Raw genomic sequence first — 24115 nt, forward strand, 5'->3', positions numbered from 1 at the left:
TTCGCTCATGGTTAGTTCTCTGGCATCGTCACCGTCAGTGTCAATTGGGTTGTTTAAAAGGACTTCTGAGTTGCTGAAGACACTTAGAGAGAATGAACATTTTCAGAAGGTGTATGAGCTGGCCACACAGGTACATGACTCTATAGAAAGCTGGACGGGGGCTCAGTATGACCTCTCGAGCATCAGGTTTGGGGTGGGTGAGTTTAAAGAGGACAGTGTCCCCCTTGACAGTATCTTCTCGAAGAAGACTTTGTATGTCCCAGACAATGACACTTCCCATACCTCCGCCATCAACACAACTCGGGGCTCATCCTCCGACACTTTCTGGATTCCAATCACTGACACTTCCTACACTTCATCCGCCAACACTTCCCGCCTCTCAGACTCATTCACTTACTGGATATCCCCGTCCAAGGCTCCTCCGCTCTCTGCCCCGCCACAGGGAGTCCCTAACGCCACGAGGACCTTACTGAAGGAGGTAGAGGAGCTATCTCGTCTTGGGGCGTCGCTGGTGGACCTGACCCTGGAAAACGTAGGACACTACTGGCGACCGTCAGGAGCGCCCTGTCTCCAACGGCCTCTCTGTCGCCTCAACACCTACAGCGAGGGACGAGGAGCCTTCAGTGCCTTCCTCTTCCCCTTCGTCAGGTAATATTGCTCTTACAAGTGATTATTTTGCTATATTTTTTTTATAATATTTCGAATTATAGAGATTAAAAGACCACACACACACACACACACACACACACACACACACACACTAATAACTTGTCGTATGAACACAGCACCGGTGTGTCGTGGATGGCCAGAACACCTGAGGACACCTTCACCTTGCTGGACACCTTCCGCCCACTCTGGTTGGCTGGGGACACCACCCACAAGGACACCTGCCAGAGGATCCACACCTGTAGCCCCCACACCTGACGACACTAATAATCCACACCTGTTTATTCTGCTAGATCAGTCATCATGAAACACCTGTATAATGTATATATACCTGTACCTGTATAGTCAACAATTTATATAGTTATCTAAATCAATCTTTCAAAAATCAATTTCAAATTCAAACTACATCATGTAATTCATTAGTAATTTAGAATACCCAAACAGTTACAATATTAACAACCCTCTTCACTTAACAACCATAACCTAACTACTCTCTATATCTGTTTACCGTCAAATATATAACAACAATTCCATGTGGTTCGATTTAACATATACATTAATTTCTTATCAATTTCTTCTGTTTTTTATAAGATTTTTTCAAATGTATTTATTCACACTGTAAAAGTTGTATGAATGACGAAGCAAAAATTTTTAATAATATATGGAATATTTTATTTATTTATCCTATATTATTTTTGTTTTATTTATGTTCATATGCGTTGAAATATATTCATTTGTGTTCATCTTTACGTCTCTTGTGTATTCACCTACGTTCACCAGTGTTCACCTATGTTCACCTTTGTAACCCACTATTACTCACTTTGTAACCCATTTTACTCACCTTTGTAACCCACTTTTACTCACCTCTGTAACTCAATTATACGCACCTCTGTTCCCTAGTGTTTACCTGTGTACGCCTCCTAATTGCCAAGCACAAGGTGGACGGGCGTATCAAGCGAGGGAGAGTGACAGGAATGACCCGGTAAGTCCTATTGTATTCTGAAGGTGGTGAGAGACAGACAGACAGACAGACAGACAGACAGACAGACAGACAGGGGTAAAAAGTCATTCTATACTTGTATGTTTTTATGTAATTTTCTCCAGTAATTATTTGTGGATTTTGACGATGCATGAGTGTAATTAGTTCAGGTAATTAGTGTAAGCAGGTATGTGTGTGTATGTGTGTGTGTGTGGATAGGTAGAGATGTGGTATACCTTCCTAGTATTTAGGCCTATACGTACAGGTAAAACACACACACACACACACACACACACACACACACACACACACACACACACACACACACACACACACACACACACACACACACACACACACACACACACACACACACACACACACACACAGGGTAGTGACCTCAGCGGGCCGTGGTTGAGACATCTAGTGGAGGCTGCACAAGTCACATTTATTTCATCATTCATAAGACGTGGGAGAGTGAACACCAGGGGGACCAGCACCTCACCCCTGCGTCTGCTTCGTCCCCTGCCTGTCTAACTGTTATCTATCTATCTATCTATCTATCTATCTATCTATCTATCTATCTATCCAAAGGGTATGTGTGTTTAAGACGTCTGAGCAGGTTGTTATATTTTGGTTGTGAGAAGTGTAGTGTTGTTGTTGTTGGAGTATTGCGAGAGGACGCCTGAAGGTGAGGTCTCAAGTGTCGTTCTAATGGTTTGTTGACATATGTTCACGACTCTCGAGATGTACGTCTTGTGTGTGTGTGTGTGTGTGTGATGATGGGTACATTATGGAGGCGTCGGATATAATTTAGATTCCTCGCGTAGACTCAGCGGTGAAGAATGTCGCCAGGGAGTAATGTACAAGACCCGCAAGGTACTCCCCGCGGGTCTCAGCTTCCCACGGAGGTTCCGGTGAGTGCTAGGCGCCGCGCCGCACAGCTTCCGTAGTGGTGCCTCCCTCAGTTCCTGGTGGCTCCCCGGACCTGCCTCACCTCCCTCACTGCCTCACGCGCCTTCGACACTCACCACCACGAGTTTACTGTCATCTGCCTCCCTGAGAGGGTGTCCACAAACACTGTTTTTGTCCAAGAAAGTCTACCTGGGCCTCACCTGTCGTGTCAAGAAGCTCTAGTGTCACAGTGAGGACCTTAGACCATAATATCCCTCAAAGCTCAGTATTGGGCGTCATCTGGCCAGCGGCTGACGAAAACCAGAGGAACAATTTAATGGTAGTATAATGTGTTGTGGCCGGTAACATGAGAAGGTCATCACGTGTCCACAGGTGTTGCAGAATATCTCACTCATTTCATCACCAGATGTTTGTTGTTACTGTGTGTTGTGTCCCAGCCGTCAACAGGAGCTCCGTTATACACGACGAAAACACTAATGAGGTGGCATATATCTCTTCAGCCGCTCGTGACAGCTGAGTTATACCATAATATGTGTGGCGCCAGTTAATTGGGTGATTTATGTCTAGCGGTGCTCGACAATAGTGAAGGAACAACAAATGTTTCTAACTCAGTCTGTTTAGTATTTCAGCCACATGTCGCCGCCGACTGCGTCATGCTGATATAATTGTAAGATGTGTTATTAAAGCAGTGGAAATTTGGTCATCATCTGTTATAATCCCGTAAAACTTGTTGAAGAAGGTGTCAGTGCGTGTGTGTGTTGGGGTGAGACGTGTGAGGCGCGGAGTATACAAGGAAGTGATCAGTTTCTCCGAGGATTCACATCTAATATACAAACATAAGAAATTTTTCATCATAAGTATGAAGAAAAAATATACTGATGAGTGAACCATTGGAGTGAAAATTGAAACAAGATGATACCGACCACGAGTCATGTAACTGTTTTAGGGGTCGGGTTATGGCTGAGTGTTGTGGGCGGAGCTCCGACAGCGGTCACACCTCATCGCCCCCCAGCCCCACCCACTACCACACTCTCCCCCCCAGGCTCTCCGTATGATCCACACCAGCGGTGGAGTGAACATAGTGCCTACGACAATGTGCGTAAGTTGCCGTGTGAAGCGTCAGGGGGCTGTCCCGATGAGAGCACCGTCAGACGTAAACACGACGTTGGAACACAAGACACTCACCCCCAGGTAAGTTCTTCCACTTCAGACGTACACACAGACGAAACTCCCTCCAACGTGGCTCGTACTGCGCTCAATGTTGCTAGCTGGGTCTCTGGTAGTGATGCGATACAAGGCTCCCACGATACAGTGACGGACCCTCCTAGCGTGGTTGGGACGGAATCCTCAGGGCTGTTTACCTGGAGCTGGATAGATGACACAGCCGAGGCAGCAGATGCACTTGTGAGGGAAGATCAACCTCAAGAAACTACCACAGTCAGCCACTCCAACAACCAGTGGACAAAACTACCAGGATTTGGCAGCCCAAACATCGGGAAGAAGGAGACTACAAATGGCGAACTTGATCATCAACTAACCGATCAGGAGGACGATGTTGACCCCAGTGTGATAATTACTCCTGAAGGACAAGGTGGCCACGTGACGAGTGTTGAAGATGGTGAGGGATACGTGGGTCATCCTGCAGGTGTTGGTGGTCATGTTCCAGGCGCTGACGAAAGTGAGGGACCCGCGCCATATGTTGCTGAGAGTGAGGGTCTGAGTATGAAACCTGACAAAGGGATTCATTGGATCAAGTTATTGCCAGAAGACGTTCCTAAAACCCAGGAAAATTTACCCAAAACTCCTGAATACCCGAGTCACAGCCCAGCCCAGAAACCCAACTTAAAGACCCATCACCAACCAAGTCTTATACCCCGCGACCCGACGATGGCAGATGACTCCTTGCTATCTTCTTCAGCTGTCCAGTCCACATTACTCCAACAAAACCACACATCGGTTATTATCAATCCTCAAAGACCCTCTCACTTAACAGATGCAGTAACTGGTGAAACGCCTCCAGTTAGTGTACATCAGTCATCACACATAGTCAATGACGCCACTACTCAGCAGACAATGACCGTCCTCTATGACTCACTTGACTCAGCCATAATTGAGGAGATGATGTCTGCCCTCACTAAACCCCCACCACTGGTCCCTCATCACCTCACCTCACCCGAGACAGACCAAACAACCCAAGCAACACCTACAACCACAAGAAACTCAACACAAGGTAACACAAATGACCCAATATATGAAACACTTCCACCTTCAGTATTCACGACGGAGGCCCCATCGTATACCAGCCGTACGACGGAAACACCAGTGCGTTCTTCTCTTTATGGGCACAGGACGCGAGAGCCTTCAGCCCTCACTGGGACTAACTCACGTACACCTCCGCCAGCCGTGACAGTGACCTCTACACCTCAAGTTCTTCCTGGACAACACAGAACAGAGGTCACTAAGGCTCCCAGTTTGTACACCTGGACGGAACATACACCTGGGATAATGTTCTTTGTTCCACATGAAGAACACGATAAGGCCGAACCGTCAGAGGACTTCCCCAAATCTGAACAACGACTAGATGATATTGTACCAGATAAACTTTTGGTACAATCCCGTCCAATAGTGCCAGTGATGGGTGAGAAGCCACAGCTCTCAGCCGATGGGACAAAGAACAAATTTTACTCTAATTCTGAACACTTTTCGTCAGAGAAACATCGTGTCACGACACCCAGCCCACAGATGTTCATTCCTGCACCTGAACAAATATCTACGATGCTGGAACAACTGGCTGAACAACATAAGATTCCAAATGAAATCCCTAGACTGGAACAAATGAACAATGCCCACTTATTTACGACTACTGAACGACCAAGTATTAAACCTGGTCAGTTAAATTTGAGGGCTGACCAAACATTCAACACACATCATGAACAACAAACACATGGACAAATGGAACAACTAATCAAGGGACCTGGACAGTCAAGTATATGGCCTGAACAAACATCGTCCTTCAATGAACAAAAGTTTGACCCTCATGAACAAACAACCGTGACACATGAACAGTCTACCGTGTGGTATGAACAAACGGCAAAATGGCCTGAACAACTAATCGTCTGGACAGAAGAATCGACAGTGAATCTTATAAGAGTACCTGAACAACAAACTAAAATTACTGAACAACCATTTTATAGACCTGAACAAACAACTAAAAGACCTGAACAACCATTTTATAGACCTGAACAAACAACTAAAAGACCTGAACAAACAACCTGAACAAACAACTAAAAGACCTGAACAACCATTTTATAGACCTGAACAAACAACTAAAAGACCTGAACAAGATGTCAAATGGCCAGTACAATCAGTTATCACTACTGAACAAACACCTAGGTGGCCTGAAAAAATACTCACTGAACAAACGACTACATGGCCTGTACAAAATACTAAGTGGGCTGAACAACCAAGCACCAGGCATGAACACATAACAGAATGGCCTGAACAAACAAGTGTGAGGCCTGGACAAGCTGCTCTAGTGTCTGGACAACTAAATATCAACCCTGAACAATTGAGTGTGTGGCCTGAACAACCAACCATAAGACCTGGACAAACAACCCTATGGTCTGAACAACAACCTAAACCACCATCTTTTATACCTGTACAACACACTCTCTGGTTTGAACGACCATCTTCGTCCCATGAACAACCCCCTACGGGACTGGAACAAATTATTTTACCACAAAGACATCCAATTACGCGACCTGAACAAATGGCAACGTCACATGAACAGGAAATGATATCTGGGACCTTACAACTTGGTACAAGAGTGGAACAACCATCTGTGGGACAAGGACAAGTATTTCTGTACACTGAACATCCGAGCAGTGGATCTGAACAACCAGACACGATGGAACAACTACACACAAGACAAGAAGAAACGTACAAGTGGCCTGAACAATTTAGTGCAGGATATGAACAAAAAGTAATGCCCCAGTACTCATCCAAGTATCACCAATTACAGGCATCAACTGAACAATCAAGTACACGGCCTGGCCATTCAAGTACACGGCCTGGCCAATCAAGTACACGGCCTGGCCAATCAAGTACAAAGCCTGGCCAATCAAGTACACGGCCTGGCCATTCAAGTACACGGCCTGGCCAATCAAGTACACGGCCTGGCCAATCAAGTACACGGCCTGGCCAATCAAGCACACGGCCTGGCCAATCAAGTACACGGCCTGGCCAATCAAGTACACGGCCTGGCCAATCAAGTACACGGCCTGGCCAATCAGGTACACGGCCTGGCCAATCAGGTACACGGCATGGACAACCAAGTACAATACCTGAACAAACTTTTACAAGACATGAACAATTATTTACAAGACCTGTAATGTCAACTACAAGACCACATTTGTTCAGCGTTGTCCATCATCAATCACCTGCAGATCCAGAACAACATCCATTCATACGCGAAGAGCCACCAATCAGTGATGAACAATGGAACAAAGGACCTGAACACTCAATTAAAATCCCAGGGCATCAACACAGTGTACCTGAACAAGTAGATGTTCCTCCAGAACCCTTTTATACACTGTCTGGACAACTAGATTCTGTACCTGAACAACCTGGACAAATAGATTTAAGTCCTGGACAATCAGATGTAATTCCTGGACAATTAGATGTAATTCCTGGACAAATAGATTTAAGTCCTGGACAAATAGACGTCAATCGTGGACAGTTGTACGCCGGACATAAACTGCTTGAGTCGCCAGTGTCAATAGAGGAACTCCCAGCTGTTGACTCCTCCTTACCTGCCCTCCAATATGTAAACACGCGCCACAGATTTCCCCACACCTCCACTGAACACCCACACGCGTACACATCTGGGATAAGAGATCATACACCCATGTCGTATAGTCAAGATGAATATACACATCTGGAGTATACAACACCTAGTTATACACCACCGTCGGTTTATTCACCACCAGCAGCAACACCATCACCAACATCATCACCACCATCACCACCACCACCACCACCACCACCACACGTCAACACGAGTATTAGTGTAGAGGAATTTATTGACTCCATCCAAAAGTTCATGAAGAGTTCTCTGAGTCAAAACACTTCCGCTACTCGATTTGACGCCAACACGCTTGGGTCCTCTTTGGTCATCAGTGGTTACCCTAACGATCGATCACCACCTGTAGGAGGGCAAGGGGAACTGAGAACGACGCAGACGCAGCACCACACCGCTCAGGGACCTCTCTCAACACTGCTGGACGTAAAGGGTGTTCCTCAGACGACCCATTACCCGAGAGTAGTATACAGGACCCCAGAGAAACAAAGTCCACAGGAAGACACCACCACTACGCCTTCAGTTAGTTTAGAATTATTTGGGAGGAACACCACTTTCTCTTCGTCAGGTAATCATTCACCTACTCCTGCCGCAGTTGACAACAGACCGACGCACAAACTTGAGTGTGACGAGCAAGGTGTGTTGTCTACCGTCCTCGATATATACTCAAAGATATATCCTGGTTTAGTTAATCCCTGTAAGAATGTTTCGACCGTCTCGAGTAAGGAGGGACCCTTGACCCCAGCGGGAACAACTCGGCCGCCAATAAGTACCACTGATATCAATGGCCTTATCACCACCCCATCACCTTCTCTCACGAACGAATCAGCTTCCTTACTGTTAGACCTCCAACTACTGAAGCTGCTGTTGATGAATGGTTCTCTGCCTGGCGTGACCCACACACGACTCCCTCAGGGGGTGCGTCACTCAACCCAAGATATCTTCAGCGGTACTCACAGGCTGCCACAGTTTACTCTCACAACACAACGCGCTGAAAAGGCCTCGCTGCCCCCGATAAGTACACACTCAGAGAAATCACTCTTCAGCATCACACACCCAGAGAGTCCGCCATCAGCGACACAAGTGGACCACCAGGCGATCCCTCCCGTCCCCGTGAAGGATATTTATGACGTCTACATTCCAGCTCCAGTAGTACATGGTGCTGGTGTTCTTCCTTCAGCCACAACTACAACAATTGTCCCTGTTAGAACGACTGAGGCTTATCTTACAACGATGACAAATCATAATCAACCGGCAGAAGAGCCACCTTCCCCTGAACCTTCAACGGTCCCCGAGTCGCCATTTCAACATAATGCCTTTTTCGGTAACGAGGCTCAGCCAATAGCAACACTTGTTTCTGCTAACGGGAGCTCCGTCGTCGTCAGCGCCACGGGGCTGGGCACTCACAACGGCGGCCAACAATCACAGCTGTCGACCGAGTCCACAGTCTGGGTGAGGATACCAACACTACCACTAGAGGCGGCCACGTCCTCCGACTCCCCCCAACAGGATGAGACAACACAATCAAGTCAGGAATCCACACGAACTCCAACAAGAAAGTCAACACACCAATCAGATATCTCTTCCTTACTCGACACTTGGTACCAACGCTGGGAGTCCTGGAGTAAAACCAACCCTACACCAGCGAGTGATTCAACAACCCGAATCTCTTCCATAACCACACCAACTTACCCATCGACAGAGCGACCCAAAACTCCTGCAGCAGAATCATCAACTTCTTCGTCAGTCAGCTCTTCCCCATCTCCTATAAACAAAGATGGCGTCAGTGTGGTATCGGAAACTGTTGAACAAGGGGAGGGGATCCGATATCTCCCACCTGCCGTAACACCACCACCACCACCACCTGTTGAAACCTCCACTCGGAATTTTGTTTATCTGGCAACAACCATGACGACGCCACAACAAATACCATCACTCCCAACCTCATTAGCAGTGGTACCAACAACACAGATTACCATACCAACACGCAACACAATACCAACCACAACAAAACCACAATACACCACACCACCAACAACAACAACAACACGAAATACAACACCAACAACACCATCTACAACAATACAATACACAACACCAGCAACACAATCCACTACAACAACACGAAATACACCACCAACAACACCATCTACAGCAACACCACGAAACACAACAACACAATACGCAGCACCAACACCGACTACCCCAAAGCCTTCAGGTCTTAGCCAGATACTTGGGTCAATCTGGGATTTTGTGGGATTCACCAAAAAGACGTCAACACCTCCACCAAGATACAACCAATCTATAACCACTAGTAGCAAGACCACAACCACGACTACTACTACTACTACTACTACTACTAAACCAACCACCACTACTACTAAACCAACTACTACTACTACCAAACCAACTACTACTACTACTATTCCGACTACCACTACTACCACACCAACTACCACTACGACTCCAACCACCACTACACCAACCACAACCACTACACCGACCACAACCACTACACCGACCACAACCACTACACCGACCACAACCACTACACCGACCACAACCACTACACCGACCACAACCACTACACCGACCACAACCACTACACCGACCACAACCACTACACCGACCACAACCACTACACCGACCACAACCACTACACCGACCACAACCACTACACCGACCACAACCACTACACCGACCACAACCACTACACCGACCACAACCACCACAACCACCACCACACCACCCCCAACAACTACTACTGCGCCCTCCACCACAACGACCACTCCCACAACCACCACTACATCCACTACCACTACTACCACTACTTCATCAGCAACCACACCCACGGCCTCTAGTCCCTCCACCACTTCACCTACCAGACAGACAACCACCCCCACTACTACCACCCTTACCACCACCACCTCTACCACCACTCCAACCACTCCCCTCACCGCCACCAGGAGTAACCTCTTCAACAGTCTCTGGGAGTATGCGTCAACCCATGAAGACACGACAAGCATCACACAGGGAAAACAGACCTCACTCACACCCAGACCATCCACCAGGCCTCCCTTATATACGATTCATAACCTCACGACAGCAGCATCAACCTCACCGTCTATATTCACGACTTCTCTGACGCCTGTGATAAACGATAATGTTGTTCCGATAATCTACGGGAAAAGGTTTGGTGATGGAGGTAGTGGCGTGTTGGGCAGCAGCAACAAGGAAGAGATAATGGAAGTCCCGGGAGAATTGGCCCTCACGACGCGGACTCCTTCGTCGGTGGAGTCACTGGAGAATTTGTTCCGGTTGATCGGTAACTTGCGAGGCAGCGGTCAAGACGAGTTGCCGCGGGAACAGAAGGGCGATGACGAAGGTGTATCTGCAGGGGACAAAGATAACACCCCGAGTCAAATTTCTGTTCCTCAGTCTTTGTCCACCAGCTTCGCCGGGATGTTCCCTCATTTACCTACAGTATTCGACAAGGACTCACTGGAGGAAAATATAAGTCAGAGGACTTCCATGACAGAAAACGGGGACTTAAAACTCCTCACGTTTAAAAGAGACAACAAACACACTGCCTCTAGTTTACCGCTGGACCTGACAGATGAGGACCCGTCAAGCAGTAGGTATCCAGGACTGTCCTCCCTCAGCCACCGTCCCAACACTCCAGACCACCAGCGCCCCTTGATGCACCGCCCGACCATCATCATAAAGAAAGAAGGCGCCAGAATACACATCCCAGTGATGCCCTCGGCTGATTTTAACTCCTTCAAGCCTCACGGGTCATTGGAGACTACGGTGCATCACGACTTTCACGAGAAGTGGGAGTCAAGAGATGATTTGTCGTCGTCAAGTATAGTTTCCCGTCAGGGATTGGCTGCTCCTCCTTCTGCAGCGTCGTCAGAAGCGGATGTCACCCAGAGAGAAGCCTCCAGGCAGCCTCATTTAGGGCTGAAGACTTCCTCTCTTCGTCCTCCACCACCCCCTGCCCCACAACGTCCCCCTTCTCCTCCTCGTCGTCCTCCTCTCCCACGTCTCCCTCCTCGCTCTCGTCCACCTCCTCCCCTCCCAAGTCCCTCCCCTCCTCCCCCAACGTCCTCCTCCTCCTCCCCAACGTCTTCCTCCTCCTTCCCAACGTCCTCCTCCTCCTCCCCAACGTCTTCCTCCTCCCTCCTCCTCCCCCCCAACGTCTTCCTCCTCCTCCCCAACGGCCCCTCCTCCCCAACGCCCACCTCCTCTAACCCTTCTTATGTCCCCGCTTCCCCCTTCTCTACTTCCCCCGTTACCTACACACCCGCGCCCTCCTCCACCTCCCCAGCGTCCTCCTCCACCTCCTCAGCGCCCTCCTCCACCTCCCCAGCGCCCTCTTCCACCTCCTCAACGCCCTCCTCCACCTCCCCAGCGTCCTCCTCAGCGCCCTCCTCCCCTCCTCCAGCGTCCTCCTCCACCTCCCCAGCGCCCTGCTCCTCCACCTCCCCAGCGCCCTCCTCCTCCAGCGCCCTCCTCCTCCACCTCCCCAGCGCCCTGCTCCTCCACCTCCCCAGCGCCCTGCTCCTCCACCTTCCCAGCGCCCTCCTCCTCCACCTCCTCCACCTCTCCCCACACAGCCGTCACGCCCTCCGCCAACGTTGAATTTACAGCGAGGAAAAAATTGCGGCGCCGCCCTCCTGGCTCGTCTGGAACACCTGCTGGGGAGAGAGTTGGTGATGGATCAGTTCGGTGTGCGCCTCTACAGCTCCGTTATTGACAGGTAGAGAGAGAGAGAGAGAGAGAGACATCAAACCTCACTCACAACTCATAAATCAGACCCAAACTCCTCATAAACTCACACACACGATCTCTAAGCAGCTTCACGTGACCCGCCATTGTACAGTTCCACGAAATTGTATAATAAAGAGATTCACTGCTGCTGGTGTTGAAGACGATCTACGACTCGAGACAGACTTCATGTGACGCGACAACAGAGAGGCGCCCGTGCGTGATAGAGGGAGTTTGGGCTCTCCGTTAGGGTGACTGTGTGTGTGTGTGTGTGTGTGTGTATTTAACTGAGAGCAAACATAGTAGTAGTAGTTATAGTAATGTATGATACTGTATATGTGTCTATGTGCTTGTCTGTATATATGTGTATGTATATCTATATGCTTATGTATGTATATGACGAGTTATGACCAATAGATAGACACTGGGCAGGACAATATGACAGCATAACACTAACATGACACCACCACAACAACAAGTCATCATAACAAGAGGTGACAGTAGAGGACCTGATCACACAGCAGAATATAATACAAAGTGGTCGAGGATAATAAGGACTGTCCACTACTTACCACAACATGAAGTGACAGACAAACATGAACAAGGGAGATAAAAATAGTGTGTTGTTAGGGATATTATTTTGTTTTTCTTTCTTTCTCGTAATAATAATAATAATAATAATAATAATAATAATAATAATAATAATAATAATAATAATATAGACACAGATCATTCTTATGTCAGTATATATATCAATATTACGTAAATTATAAACTTAATTTGAAGAAAAAAATTATATCAATGAGGTTACTTCTTAGTATGGGAAGGTACAGTATCCACCCTTCTCTTTCTCTCCCTTCATCCCTCATATCTCCCTCCCTCTCATCCTCCCTCTCGTCATTCCCCCTTCCCTTCCTCATCTACCTACTCCTACAGGCTGGTCTCAATCAGATAAATAACCCTCATCTCCTTCTCTGACAGTATCCTGACGGTAGAGTGTAATCACCCTGAGTGGCGCGAGAGACAGAGTTTACCTGACACCTCCACTCTACCTCCCACGTCCTCCAACAAGACTTCAATCTTACCTCCAATACAAGTCTCCCCTCCACTTTCCACCACGATGTCCACCCCGACTATAGGTATGGAGGGGTGGCTGACTCTCGATGACATACGAGCTCAGGTAATGTTTAAAGGTTCTCAGGTTAATATTGTTTACCTAACGTGCTTACAGGTGTTGTCTGGCTATGATATTGACCACTATCTCCCCCTCCCCCTCCTGTTTGTATGAGAATAAATAAATTGTTTTTCTTTTAATTCAATGGATAAAAAAACTAATGTCTGTTTAAATTCCTATGGTGTTTTTTTCCCTCCATAGGCACTGAAAGCACTCCGGGATGAGGAAGAACCTGAGGAGCTTCAAATCCAGTCTAGGAGCTTCCCTGACGATGCCCACGATGGTCTCCTGGGTAATCACCGCCTCGTTCCTCTCTCCCTCTCCTCTACAGCGCCTCCGTCGGATGTGGTCACTGTTTTGTCTCCTGTTGCAGCCTTTCTCTCTGCCCCTTCGTCGCCTTCGCCAAATTTAACTCAGAGTTCGTCTTCCTCCTCTCAGGATTCCTCTCTCTCATCCTCCCCTTCTTCCAATTCTTCTTCCTCCCCTCCTATCCCCTCTTCCTCCTCCACTCCTTCGCCTGTCTCCACTTCTTCATCCTCGTCAACTACTACGTCATCAGTCCACTCCACTTCCTCTCCTATGTCTGTTTCCTCTCCATCCTCTTCCTCCTCCTCCTCCTCCTCTCCTTCGTCTGCCACCTCCTCCCCATCTGTTTCCTCCCTCTCTTTCTCCTCCAAATCCTCTTCAACCATGTCTCCCTCATCTTCCTCTTCCTCTACCTCCTCCCCCACCAACCTCTCACCTCCCTCTCACTCTACCCTCTCTCCCACGTCCTCCTCACCTCCCTCTCACTCTACCCCCTCCCCCACCAACCCCCCATCTTCCCCTCTCACCCCATTATCAAACCTCACCCCGACTCCCCTCACCACCGTGCTGAGTGAGTCGACACAGCCAGGTGAGGTAGGAGGTAGGGTGAGGAGGGGCACTGGACGTCTGGATGTGACGACCCCTGGCAGTGTGGCGATGGTGTTCCTCTCCCTCCACAACTTGACTGTCGCTTCAGGTCTGTATAGTAATTTTTTCCTTATTTGTGTATTGTTTTAGCTGTCGTCTCAAGGCTAAAACACAATCTTATCGTGTTTGTTTATGTTTATTGAGAATATTCGATGGTATTTTCTGCAATATGAATTAATTTCGAGTTATAATATAAGGAAAAAACAGATTATTTGCATATATTCTTTATTTATTTACTTTAGTCTCGTTATCTCAGGAGCTGCCACTCAGCCATGGGACGCCACACCTCCTCACACCTCTCTGACAGCCGAGACATCACGATCCCTTAGCCCAAATTTATTCGGGTTTGAGACCATCCTGACGGGGTTGGTTTACCTCTCCTTCGGTATCTTCCTCTACCAGATGATCCAGCGAGCCGTCGGCGCCAGGGTATTGGGGTCCAGCACGTCCTCCTCCTACAGCAGTAGTGGCAGGAGTATGGAAGACGAAGTCCCAAATTACCAGATCATTTCTCTTCTGGATTCGCTTGAGAGGGTAAGTGTATGTTGTGTTTGTGTGTAATTGTGTATGTATAAGGTGTGTGTGTGTAATTGTGTATGTATAAGGTGTGTGTGTGTGCGTGTGTGTGTGTGTGTGTGTAAGCAGCTATTGGAAGCGTGATGGCCACAACACCGTTCCGTGAGGTCTATAAACTCGAGGTAACTACACCGCTGCTCTCTCTCTCTCTCTCTCTCTCTCTCTCTCTCTCTCTCTCTCTCTCTCTCATACTTAGGTAGTTTAGTTGTAATATTAAATTTTCCATCGTTTCTTAATACCTAATCATTACTTATACTTCCTATAGATTTTTTAACCCATTGGAAACGTTCACAAATATATTTTTAACATAAGATTCGAGAAAAAATCATTACATTAATAAGATTGAGACCACCGCTGACACCACCACCTCTTGTTCCACCCTGCCATAGATACCTAATGTGGCGGCGGAGGTTGTGTTGATGGGTATGAAGGGGAAGGAGGTGTTGGCGAGGCGACCATCTTGTCTTCCTCTCTTTTTGTGTCGCCTCAACCTCCAGCATCAACAACAGCCACATGAAGATGGGGCCTCCAGCTTCCGTCGCTCTGCAATTGTAGCTGTGAGGTAAGTATCCCCTGTTTGATATCTTTTTTATTACTGAATTATTAATTACGTTTTCTCTGGTGGGTTACTTTTAATGGTAAACTTTTGTAAACTATTTTGCTTGGTATTACATGTTATTGATTAAACTCTATATAATATAATAATTGTCACAGTGTAATAATGTTTTGATTGGATGATCTGCCCCTCTACATATATGATCCCTCATTTGTGTCCCCAGTTCGGCAATGTCAATGTGGGCGGGAGTCCAGCAACCTGACCTCCTCTTTCCCGCCTCTGTGGCCTCCTGGACGGGCGCCAACGGCCTCTCCTGCCATCGAGCCTCCACTACCTGCCACGACGCATCTGACTACGCGTCTACACTGTTAAAGCTACAGAATGACCAGAGACCTTTATCAACAGAAACTACTGGCCCCACAGACAGATGGCCATAGGGACAAAAGAGATCGCTGGCCACAACACCCCAGCCCTTATATTATTAACTCGCTGCAGAGACCACAGGAAAATGATTACCCTTGACCATTTACGTCAAGAGATGGACACATACTCCTCACCTCTGACCAAAACATAAACAAACCGCAGATAATTGTTGTGAGGAGGGGCCTGTGTGATCTTTGTTGTTGAGGAAAGTTTTGAAGAAATATATATTAGATTTTGAGAGGCGATGCGCTATTGCTTTCTGCGAGTGTCAGAGATTGTCAACATCCTCACTGTCATTATCATCAACTATCCTCATCATTGTTATTCATGTTTGTTGTTTCATAATCAGTTATCTACATCATTGTTATTATCATATTATTCACCATCATTAAGATAACTGTTATCTCCACCAGTCTCGTGCAACATTGACCACATTCTCACATTAATAAATCCCGTCGCTGCTACTAACCTGTAAGGCTTCGCTGTTGATTCCCAAAGGATTTTATGTTAAATTTCCCCTCATAACTAACTATATAACTTCATTTAACACTCCTAAATAACGTTCGGGATGACGTCAACATACACTCCAACTCTACCAGAAACATTCACGGATCAGTTACAGGACCCTCTGGATCCTCTGTTGGACCAGGATCTGTATAGGCATTATTAGTTACATAAGACAAATCTCAATGGGCATTAATAATATACTGTATTGAGAAAGAATGTGTGTGTGTGTTTGCGTCATGAATCTGTGAGAGAAAGAGAGAAAGAAAGACAAGTTGATTGACAAATAATAAAGAGAATGTAAGAGTATCGCAAAAATAAACATTTTACAAATATTTATTATGTACAAGAAAATGGCACATAAGTGACTTAGTATATACAAGGCATTATTCCACATTTTATCTACAAAACTAAACCAGATGTTCTCCCTTGCCTAAACCTGCTTACGATATGCTTAATTTTTAATTGATTTGCACGTCCATTTTGCACTGATGTAGCAATAAGAATTTTATACATTTTGTGTAGGTAATCAATTTATTGTCGTGCACCTTGTAAGGTTAATATTTATGTGAACAAATGTGTGTATGTCAATTGTATGTGTAAGAACTGTATTCTATTGTAATAAACTTAATTTATGGAAAAAATCTCCATTATTTTTTTTTGTGGGGGGGGGGTTAATCTTGCTGTACACAAATGCAAACACAAAACGCACGCACACACACACAACATTGAAGTCATTTATCCTGTGAATTCTTACACATTCGGCCCCCAACAGCTGGCGGCTTCATAATCAACTCGTTCTACGCTTCAGCACCTCACCCATAACGTTGATGGCTTCCCCTGGCGTCTGATGGGGCTACCTTCTGCCGTGAAAATATCGGGAATTACTTTTGATGGGGAGGAAGTAACGTTACCAGCAGAAAATATTACCAAAGTTCTCTACTTCTTTTTCTCGTCTTAATGTAGCGAGTATTGGCTATCGTGTGGTATGACTCACTGTTCAGCTGGCTCCTATACGGTGTCTTCAGTATGGACTCATCTTTTTAGTGTTTTGTTTATAATGTTCTCTCATTTAATAATTATTTATTAGTAAAACCTATTAGGGATCTTATATCGTTTTTGTGAGAGGAGGAGAGATGTACAATAAGCAAAATATTAATCGTTTATTTGTAAATGCTAACCATCTATTGGATATATGCATTTTAATATCCTTGTATTGGGGTATATATTAATTAATTGTAGAGTTATGAACATTGTAGTAACATTTCATTTCTAAAAGAATTTACGGGTTTTTTCAGAGACAACACGGTGCAAATCTTGGAAAGGATGGCACTTAAGAAATATTATGGTATTTCAGTTTATTTGATGAAATGTTTGCAAATACACAAACAATAATTTATTCCTAACCCATTGTTTTTGACCTTTTAAATCTTTTGTCAACTTTTGAGATAAATGTAAAAATACTTCTCAGAAGTTTGTCCAGAACGATTTTCAGGATTTTTAAAATATGACGAATTTCATTGCATAATTGTTCTTTTTTTACTATAACTGTATTCTATTTGTTTTTCTTTCAATTTTGGTAGATTAAGTATTTACAGTCTTGAAGTATATAAAAATACAGTACGTAAAATGAGCTGAAATTGGTCCTGTAACTCTCAAATCTGTACAGGGCAATGGGGAAGTAAACTTATGGATGCTGTACTACGAAATCCGATGACCGATTGTCCGAATTAGTCAGTCTAGCACGAACTATTGGCGGGAGTGTATATGTGGGTGTGACGGGAGTGTGACGGTTATTATGGGATTTACAGTACTTGTGGTGGTGATATGAAGATAACTAGAACTGTGACGGTGTTATGCCATTCTTTTTACGGACTAACAGTTGACATAATTATGTGATCACTGTGGAATCTTCTTCCTGTTCACCTCGGGCGACGACCGAGAGGACGTCCAGGTAAAATAATTATCTTTTACTTGGAGAAAAAAATAAATGAACTATGTTTGATTAGTAGGGCCGATTCACTGAGCGATACAAGCTTGTCAATAACCAGTGATTCATTCTCTTTTAAAATCAGACATACTTCGGTATCTTTTTCTTCAATTTGCCTAAGACGTGGAAGCCATATACTTGCTGCTTCTTCGATAAATTTAAAGTTATTTTTACCGTATTCGGCCATCAGATATACGAGTACATTATGTTAATTAAAACACTACTTTATTTGTTAAATTTATTATTGTATTTAGTAATTTAATGACCTGACCTTACCAAAATTAACTGAATCGGTAACTTACCCAACCTGTCCCAACTTAACCAAACCTTTCCTGGCCTAATCAAAATAATTTACCTTAAACTAACTAATAGATTATAGCTTAAACTAAAAGCTAATATATCTTAACACCACCCTAACCAGGCCTAGTTTAACGTAACGTAACCATCATTCTTAAGTATGGGTGTAGATCAAATATGCCCAGCGTAAACTAACCATGCAATTCGGGGTCGATTAAGATAGATTCTGAGCCATAAGTCTAATGATTAAGTTGGGTTAAGTTGAGGTAGCTGGGAGCCTATTAGGACTGGGTTCATTGATGAGTCACCTCACACCTTCACCAAAACCAGTGTGAGACTTCAATACGACACAGACATGGACACGAGTTTAAATTCATAAATATAATTCTTTCCGGTTCATAAAGTTGTCATGTAGTATGCAACTATTATTCCTAGGAAGATTAATATATATAATACCTTAGAGTGAAATTTCCAATAATGTTATGAAGCTTCAGCGGGCAACTGAGGGTCAGAATACCCAGCAGATTCACGCCGTTGAGCACTGTCACCCATGCGTATTACTAACTGTAAATTATATAATATCAACTGTAGTAATAATGCCGGTAATGATGGTAATTAGATTAAGTGAGGTGCCAACTCATTTCAGTGGGCTGTGTTTAACCGACCTTGATCTTTCATCTTAAAAATGCATCAGCTCAAGGGGGTATTATGATGATTATGACCAAACATGAGCAGTGTATGCTCCGGTTATGCTACTTACATTCTGTAATTAATTAGACGGTACTGTAATGACTGTCCTATAACCTGGCCGAGGCAACCGTACGTTATAATATTAACTGATCTAAATAAACCGAGTTAAAACAATTTATTGAAAAGTAGAGCCAAGATCATGTGTTTTCTTAACTAATTTAGCTGCGGTAGCATAATTAGAAGTTATTAATCTGCTTGAGTGATTATGTACTTTACGTGAAGTGCAAAACCTGTTGACATTGGTCATTTATGCGTACCTAGAACTTACTCAAGGGAAACAAAACACTATCGCTAACTACTTGTATGTACTGCTTGTATGTACTGTACCACAATCACACGGTAGATTAATACCGTGGCTGTCTCTTAACAAAATTCACACATTCTCTCTTTGGCTTGGAGTCGATCGTCCTTGTCACAATTATGTGAAATTTCTAATGGAGATTCATCATTCGTGAGCTCTCGGCGGCTCGAGAGGCCGACATTGGATCGGCAAGGTCGCCTGCAGAGGTTACGTGTGTGGTGGACTACATCTAGTGAAAGAGGAATGGTAGCAACGTCTTTCCGATGCTGGTTGTCTGCCTCGGCGGGTTTACGATCAGCCTAGAAGGCTTACATAGCCTCTCTTGCTGTACTTCTCCAAGCGTCACGGTTGGGAGTGATGATCTCCCAGGTGTGTGCCGACTTGACACTCCCATGTATTCATTGACAAGCCATGTAAGGAATTGGTAAATATCTGGTGAGTGAATTAGATAATTACAGTATGTATCACCCGGGGGTTGTACACCTGACACCGCCCATAGAGGGGGAGCGGCTTGGAGGCGTGGCCCACTAACAAGACTTTGGTAGTGGTGGAGGGAGTGCTGAGGGAGTTAAGGGGGGATGGGTGGGGGCGAGGCAGCTGGATCACGTTGTAACTGGCGCAGCTTTAACGCGAGTCTCCAGTGTGTGACGGCAAGTCCTACAGCAGCGACGGATAGTATACCACAGCAGTGTAGCGACGATATCCACAGTGACGGTCGCTCAGCACAACGATGGTGGCGGTGGTGTTGATTGTGGCAGGATGGTGGTGTGTATCAAGGGCTGCGGCGTTGGTGTGTCCGGGAGGCAGCGACCACTGTACCACACAACACAGACTACAGACAATAGATCAGTTCTTCAACAATATAACTTTTAAGACCTCTGGACCAACCTTTACTCTCAGGGATATCGGTCACTTGATGTCACAACAGGTGGAAGAGTTGAAAAAGATAGTGGGTGACAGATTGACTCTGCAGAAGACTCCGCGGGAGGGCCGCCAGTACTATGGTGCTACAGACTATAGCGGTTACTATGCCAGCACGGGATACCCTGGCTACGGTGTTTACAACGCTGGCACCACCACCACCTTCAACGGCCTGGATGCAGCACTTTCTGCTCTTGCCTTCTTGGCATTCGGGGTGTGGCTTTTCAATCTAGTAATGCCCCAGCTGCAGGGGGCCGGTCTTGGTTTGCCTGGGCTACGACATAAAACCGCCTTGTACGGCGCCTCAGCAGGGGAGGTTGACCAAGTGGTCCAAGCACCCGGCATACTGTCCAACATCCTCAACAACAGTCAGGAACTCGTCAACAAAATATTCAACAAAGATGGGTCTCGACAAAGCAGGCTTTTCTTGACACAGTGGCTTGGTGAGGAGATGGTGAACCAAGGAAAGAGTACGGTCAAATCTACTTTAGAAAACCTAGTTAAGTCAGCTATGAAAGCCGGTAGAGACATTGTGTCGAACCTCGAGAAGATAAGCAGCGTGCCGACCCTGTCAGGACTAGTGCAACAGGGTAGTAGCGTCGCCACAGACTTTATAAGGAAACTATCGTCAGTGTTCCAGCAGTCTCCTTTTGAAGTTCCCAAAGACCCTCCAGTCTCGGTAAAATTCATGGACACCCCTGAAGCCCTGGGGTCCCCTGACGGCGTGAGTCCTCGCTGGCGTCGCAGGGCTGATAATTCTGAGGTCCGGAGTGTACTGGAGTATCTTCTGACGGAGGCCTGGCGACCCCTGAAATACCTGTTGCGTTTACTAGAGGAGCTGGATGGGCGACACACACAACACTACTTCCCTAAATCCCGTATTCCGGTGAGTCTCACGTCTGGTGTCTCATAAACGAAGGAGTATTGAGAGGCACAATGCGTAATTAAGTGCCGAAAGAATGGTGAATACAGGTGATCCGTAAATATACTAAAGGTAAAAGTAGAAGTTGGAGGATGTGCAGAAAGATGGCAAACAGTAAAAATTTACGTTCACGGGAAAATATAAAAGAATGAGTAGAGCGAGACAGCAACGGTCCAGTAACTAACACTGGTTTTAGTAAACGTTACATAGCGGACAGCTTGGGGGTGCAGGAGGTGCTGTGGTGACGGGAGAGGTGTGTCATGAGTAAGCGTGACGTGCTCATCCACATGCACATATGTATACGGTGAACACTCACACACACACACTTTGGAGATGAAGACGTTTCGTATAGAATTTAATTGTTTCTAGATGGCCGACGCAAATATAGAAAGATTCAGTTCCGAGAGTAATACAGTAGTGTGCTGTAGTTGTTTCATCCTGATAGTCGTATATGTTATAATGTTTCATCCTAGGTGTTATAACTTAATAAAACGTCCCATCCATTACGTTACAACCTAGTATGTTTCATTCCTTCATCCTGGACAACATTGTTATATCATAGACATTGTTATAAATTCTTATCTTTCGCACCTTCAAACTGACTCGCCACTTTATTTATTTTATCATCAATTACCGAGTACAGTACAGTAATGTATTTTCTTATTTAATTCTTTTAAATGAAGATAATCAAAGGTTAATCATAAATATGTAAAGTACTGTATAATAATATTACATTCTGAAACTGATGTGTTCTATTAATGGTATTTTTCATTGATTCAGGACACAGGTAAGGGCAACCTTAACTTGGATAACAATATGGCTGCATACCCCAGCAAGAGTCCAGTCGACCATCCTCACAGGAACTCCCTGGATGATGATGGTGAGGAGTCCTTGACACGGCATGCGGGATGAAACACTCCACAAGTACAACCGTCATAAATTAACACAGAACTATGTTTTCAACCAAATACTGTACTCCATATCATATTGTCAGTGATACGCTCAGATTCGTATGCTTAATATTGGTTATCATATAAACCTTATTAAAATACATACATACATACATGCATACAATGTTTCCCAAAAATAAGAGTGATCTCACACTTTATTTTAGCATCGTACTCATAAAATATTGTATGGGGTTGAACTAAATTTACACTGTAATAATGTGGTTTATGGTGGCACTGATGCCATGCTCAGCTAGGAGATAGACTCTGGTCTGTCACCCGTCACATTATAGTACAGTATTATTCATGACATCTTCTAAGCAGAACTAAACTCAACCTTAAGTTTTTAATCAGTGTAATGTAGAGAGCCTGTGGTCTGAAGGCTTGAGGATCATAAACTAAGGCGGCTAGAACCTAATCCAAAGATGAGCCATTTTTATCAGTGACATTCATTGCCCTGAAAGAAAGACTAAAGGTCACACCCACCCCATAACCTGTGAGGTAAATGAGTCAGGCAGCCATTGTACAGTTCACTCCTTATTTGTCTTCATAGCGATGTCGCAATGTGCCAACTACACATCTTGTGATAACAGCTATTAAGCCAAGTGCCTGGTCTCTTATAATGTGAACTGGGATTGTTTGGCTGGGCTACATAGTGTCGAGTTTTAAGTAACAATGGGTGGTTGGGTTATGGGTTTGTTATTTCTTCCTGTTATTGACAAATAATTGTTTATCCGTGATAAACTGTGGTCATTAATTCCCTATAAGTCGTGTGTCTGGTGCAGCCTGGAGAGCTGCTATCAGGTAATCAAGGCCAACGTGTGTAAGCATGAAAATGGCCATAAAACATTGATGATAGTGTGCTGTATCTGCACTATCCCTAATTGACCATTAGGTCTCAGGGAGACCCTTTCACCTATGTTTGGGTTCCCTGACCTCATACTCATAAGCTCGGGCATGCATTATACTTGGAGTTGGTTAGAAAAGAGGATTTTAGGATACTGTATATTATTTATTTGTTTTCATGGGTAATAAGTTTAAATGAATGTCTTGCGACCATAGACAAAGCCACTGTTTACGTAAACTGTAATTTTAATGGTGTAAAACCTTTAAAAATACAACCATGAAATTATGTAATGATTAGGCCGAGTTATTATTAAGACTAAAGGTGGGCAGTGACTATCTCTAGTACAGTACAGTACAGAGCCTGGTACAGTATTATATATCGATTTTCTTACCTTGAACAGTAAGTACATTAACTTTATTGCTGGTAGGTGTTACAGTATTTTTACATTACCCGGGTACAGTATTCAATAAATTAAATGTACTGTACTTTCTTGTTCCAAAGCAAATACAGTCGTCATTTTATTAATTGTACTGTACTTACTGTAAGCCCAACAATGGTTTACGTAATTGAATATCAAATTTCATTATTTTTTCAAACCACATGTATTAAATTATTCAAGTTGTACATTCCTGTAAATAAAGGCCAGTGTTCTAATACTGTATATATATATTCATTCTATAATAAAATCCACACAACAGCAACAGTGCTGACCAGTCATGGAGTTGACCTCAGTGTGAAGGTATTGAGATTTCATTATTCATTCAT

At 45.0% G+C, this 24115-nt stretch overlaps 4 protein-coding genes across 4 annotated transcripts; all 4 read left to right on the plus strand.

Moving 5' to 3' along the window:
• The first annotated feature begins 3472 nt into the window (after positions 1 to 3472).
• Positions 3473 to 5836, plus strand: LOC121861149 (zonadhesin-like). Its single transcript, XM_042358715.1, has one exon. It carries the CDS (start codon positions 3473 to 3475, stop codon positions 5834 to 5836), a length of 2364 nt encoding a protein of 787 aa, XP_042214649.1.
• Positions 5837 to 6467: 631 nt separating this feature from the next.
• Positions 6468 to 13586, plus strand: LOC121861150 (mucin-5AC-like). The gene is made up of 5 exons (XM_042358717.1): positions 6468 to 6600; positions 7096 to 7385; positions 8121 to 9260; positions 9531 to 11463; positions 13564 to 13586. The coding sequence occupies exons 1-5, from the start codon at positions 6468 to 6470 to the stop codon at positions 13584 to 13586; spliced, it is 3519 nt and encodes a 1172-aa protein (XP_042214651.1).
• Positions 13587 to 14160: 574 nt separating this feature from the next.
• On the plus strand, positions 14161 to 17005 carry LOC121861157. The gene is made up of 4 exons (XM_042358724.1): positions 14161 to 14365; positions 14573 to 14850; positions 15282 to 15454; positions 15672 to 17005. The coding sequence occupies exons 1-4, from the start codon at positions 14326 to 14328 to the stop codon at positions 15883 to 15885; spliced, it is 705 nt and encodes a 234-aa protein (XP_042214658.1). The 5' UTR covers positions 14161 to 14325; the 3' UTR covers positions 15886 to 17005.
• Positions 17006 to 20367: 3362 nt separating this feature from the next.
• Positions 20368 to 24004, plus strand: LOC121861000. The gene is made up of 2 exons (XM_042358442.1): positions 20368 to 21520; positions 22337 to 24004. Exons 1-2 carry the CDS (start codon positions 20444 to 20446, stop codon positions 22466 to 22468), a joined length of 1209 nt encoding a protein of 402 aa, XP_042214376.1. The 5' UTR covers positions 20368 to 20443; the 3' UTR covers positions 22469 to 24004.
• Positions 24005 to 24115: the final 111 nt, after the last annotated feature.

Source organism: Homarus americanus, unplaced genomic scaffold (genome assembly GCF_018991925.1).
Source record: "Homarus americanus isolate GMGI-L3 unplaced genomic scaffold, GMGI_Hamer_2.0 scaffold52806, whole genome shotgun sequence".
Taxonomy (NCBI): Eukaryota; Metazoa; Arthropoda; class Malacostraca; order Decapoda; family Nephropidae; genus Homarus; species Homarus americanus.

Coding starts and splice junctions, on each gene's coding strand:
- LOC121861150 (XM_042358717.1), top strand. CDS start 6,468: ATGGAACAACTACACACAAGACAAGAAGAAACGTACAAGTGGCCTGAA. Junction 6,601..7,095: donor GGCATCAACTGAACAATCAA/GTACACGGCCTG, acceptor TTAAAATCCCAG/GGCATCAACACAGTGTACCT. Junction 11,464..13,563: donor TCGTCGTCCTCCTCTCCCAC/GTCTCCCTCCTC, acceptor TTCCCTCCATAG/GCACTGAAAGCACTCCGGGA.
- LOC121861149 (XM_042358715.1), top strand. CDS start 3,473: ATGATACCGACCACGAGTCATGTAACTGTTTTAGGGGTCGGGTTATGG.
- LOC121861157 (XM_042358724.1), top strand. CDS start 14,326: ATGGTGTTCCTCTCCCTCCACAACTTGACTGTCGCTTCAG. Junction 14,366..14,572: donor CAACTTGACTGTCGCTTCAG/GTCTGTATAGTA, acceptor TCGTTATCTCAG/GAGCTGCCACTCAGCCATGG. Junction 14,851..15,281: donor TTCTGGATTCGCTTGAGAGG/GTAAGTGTATGT, acceptor ACCCTGCCATAG/ATACCTAATGTGGCGGCGGA.
- LOC121861000 (XM_042358442.1), top strand. CDS start 20,444: ATGGTGGCGGTGGTGTTGATTGTGGCAGGATGGTGGTGTGTATCAAGG. Junction 21,521..22,336: donor TCCCTAAATCCCGTATTCCG/GTGAGTCTCACG, acceptor TCATTGATTCAG/GACACAGGTAAGGGCAACCT.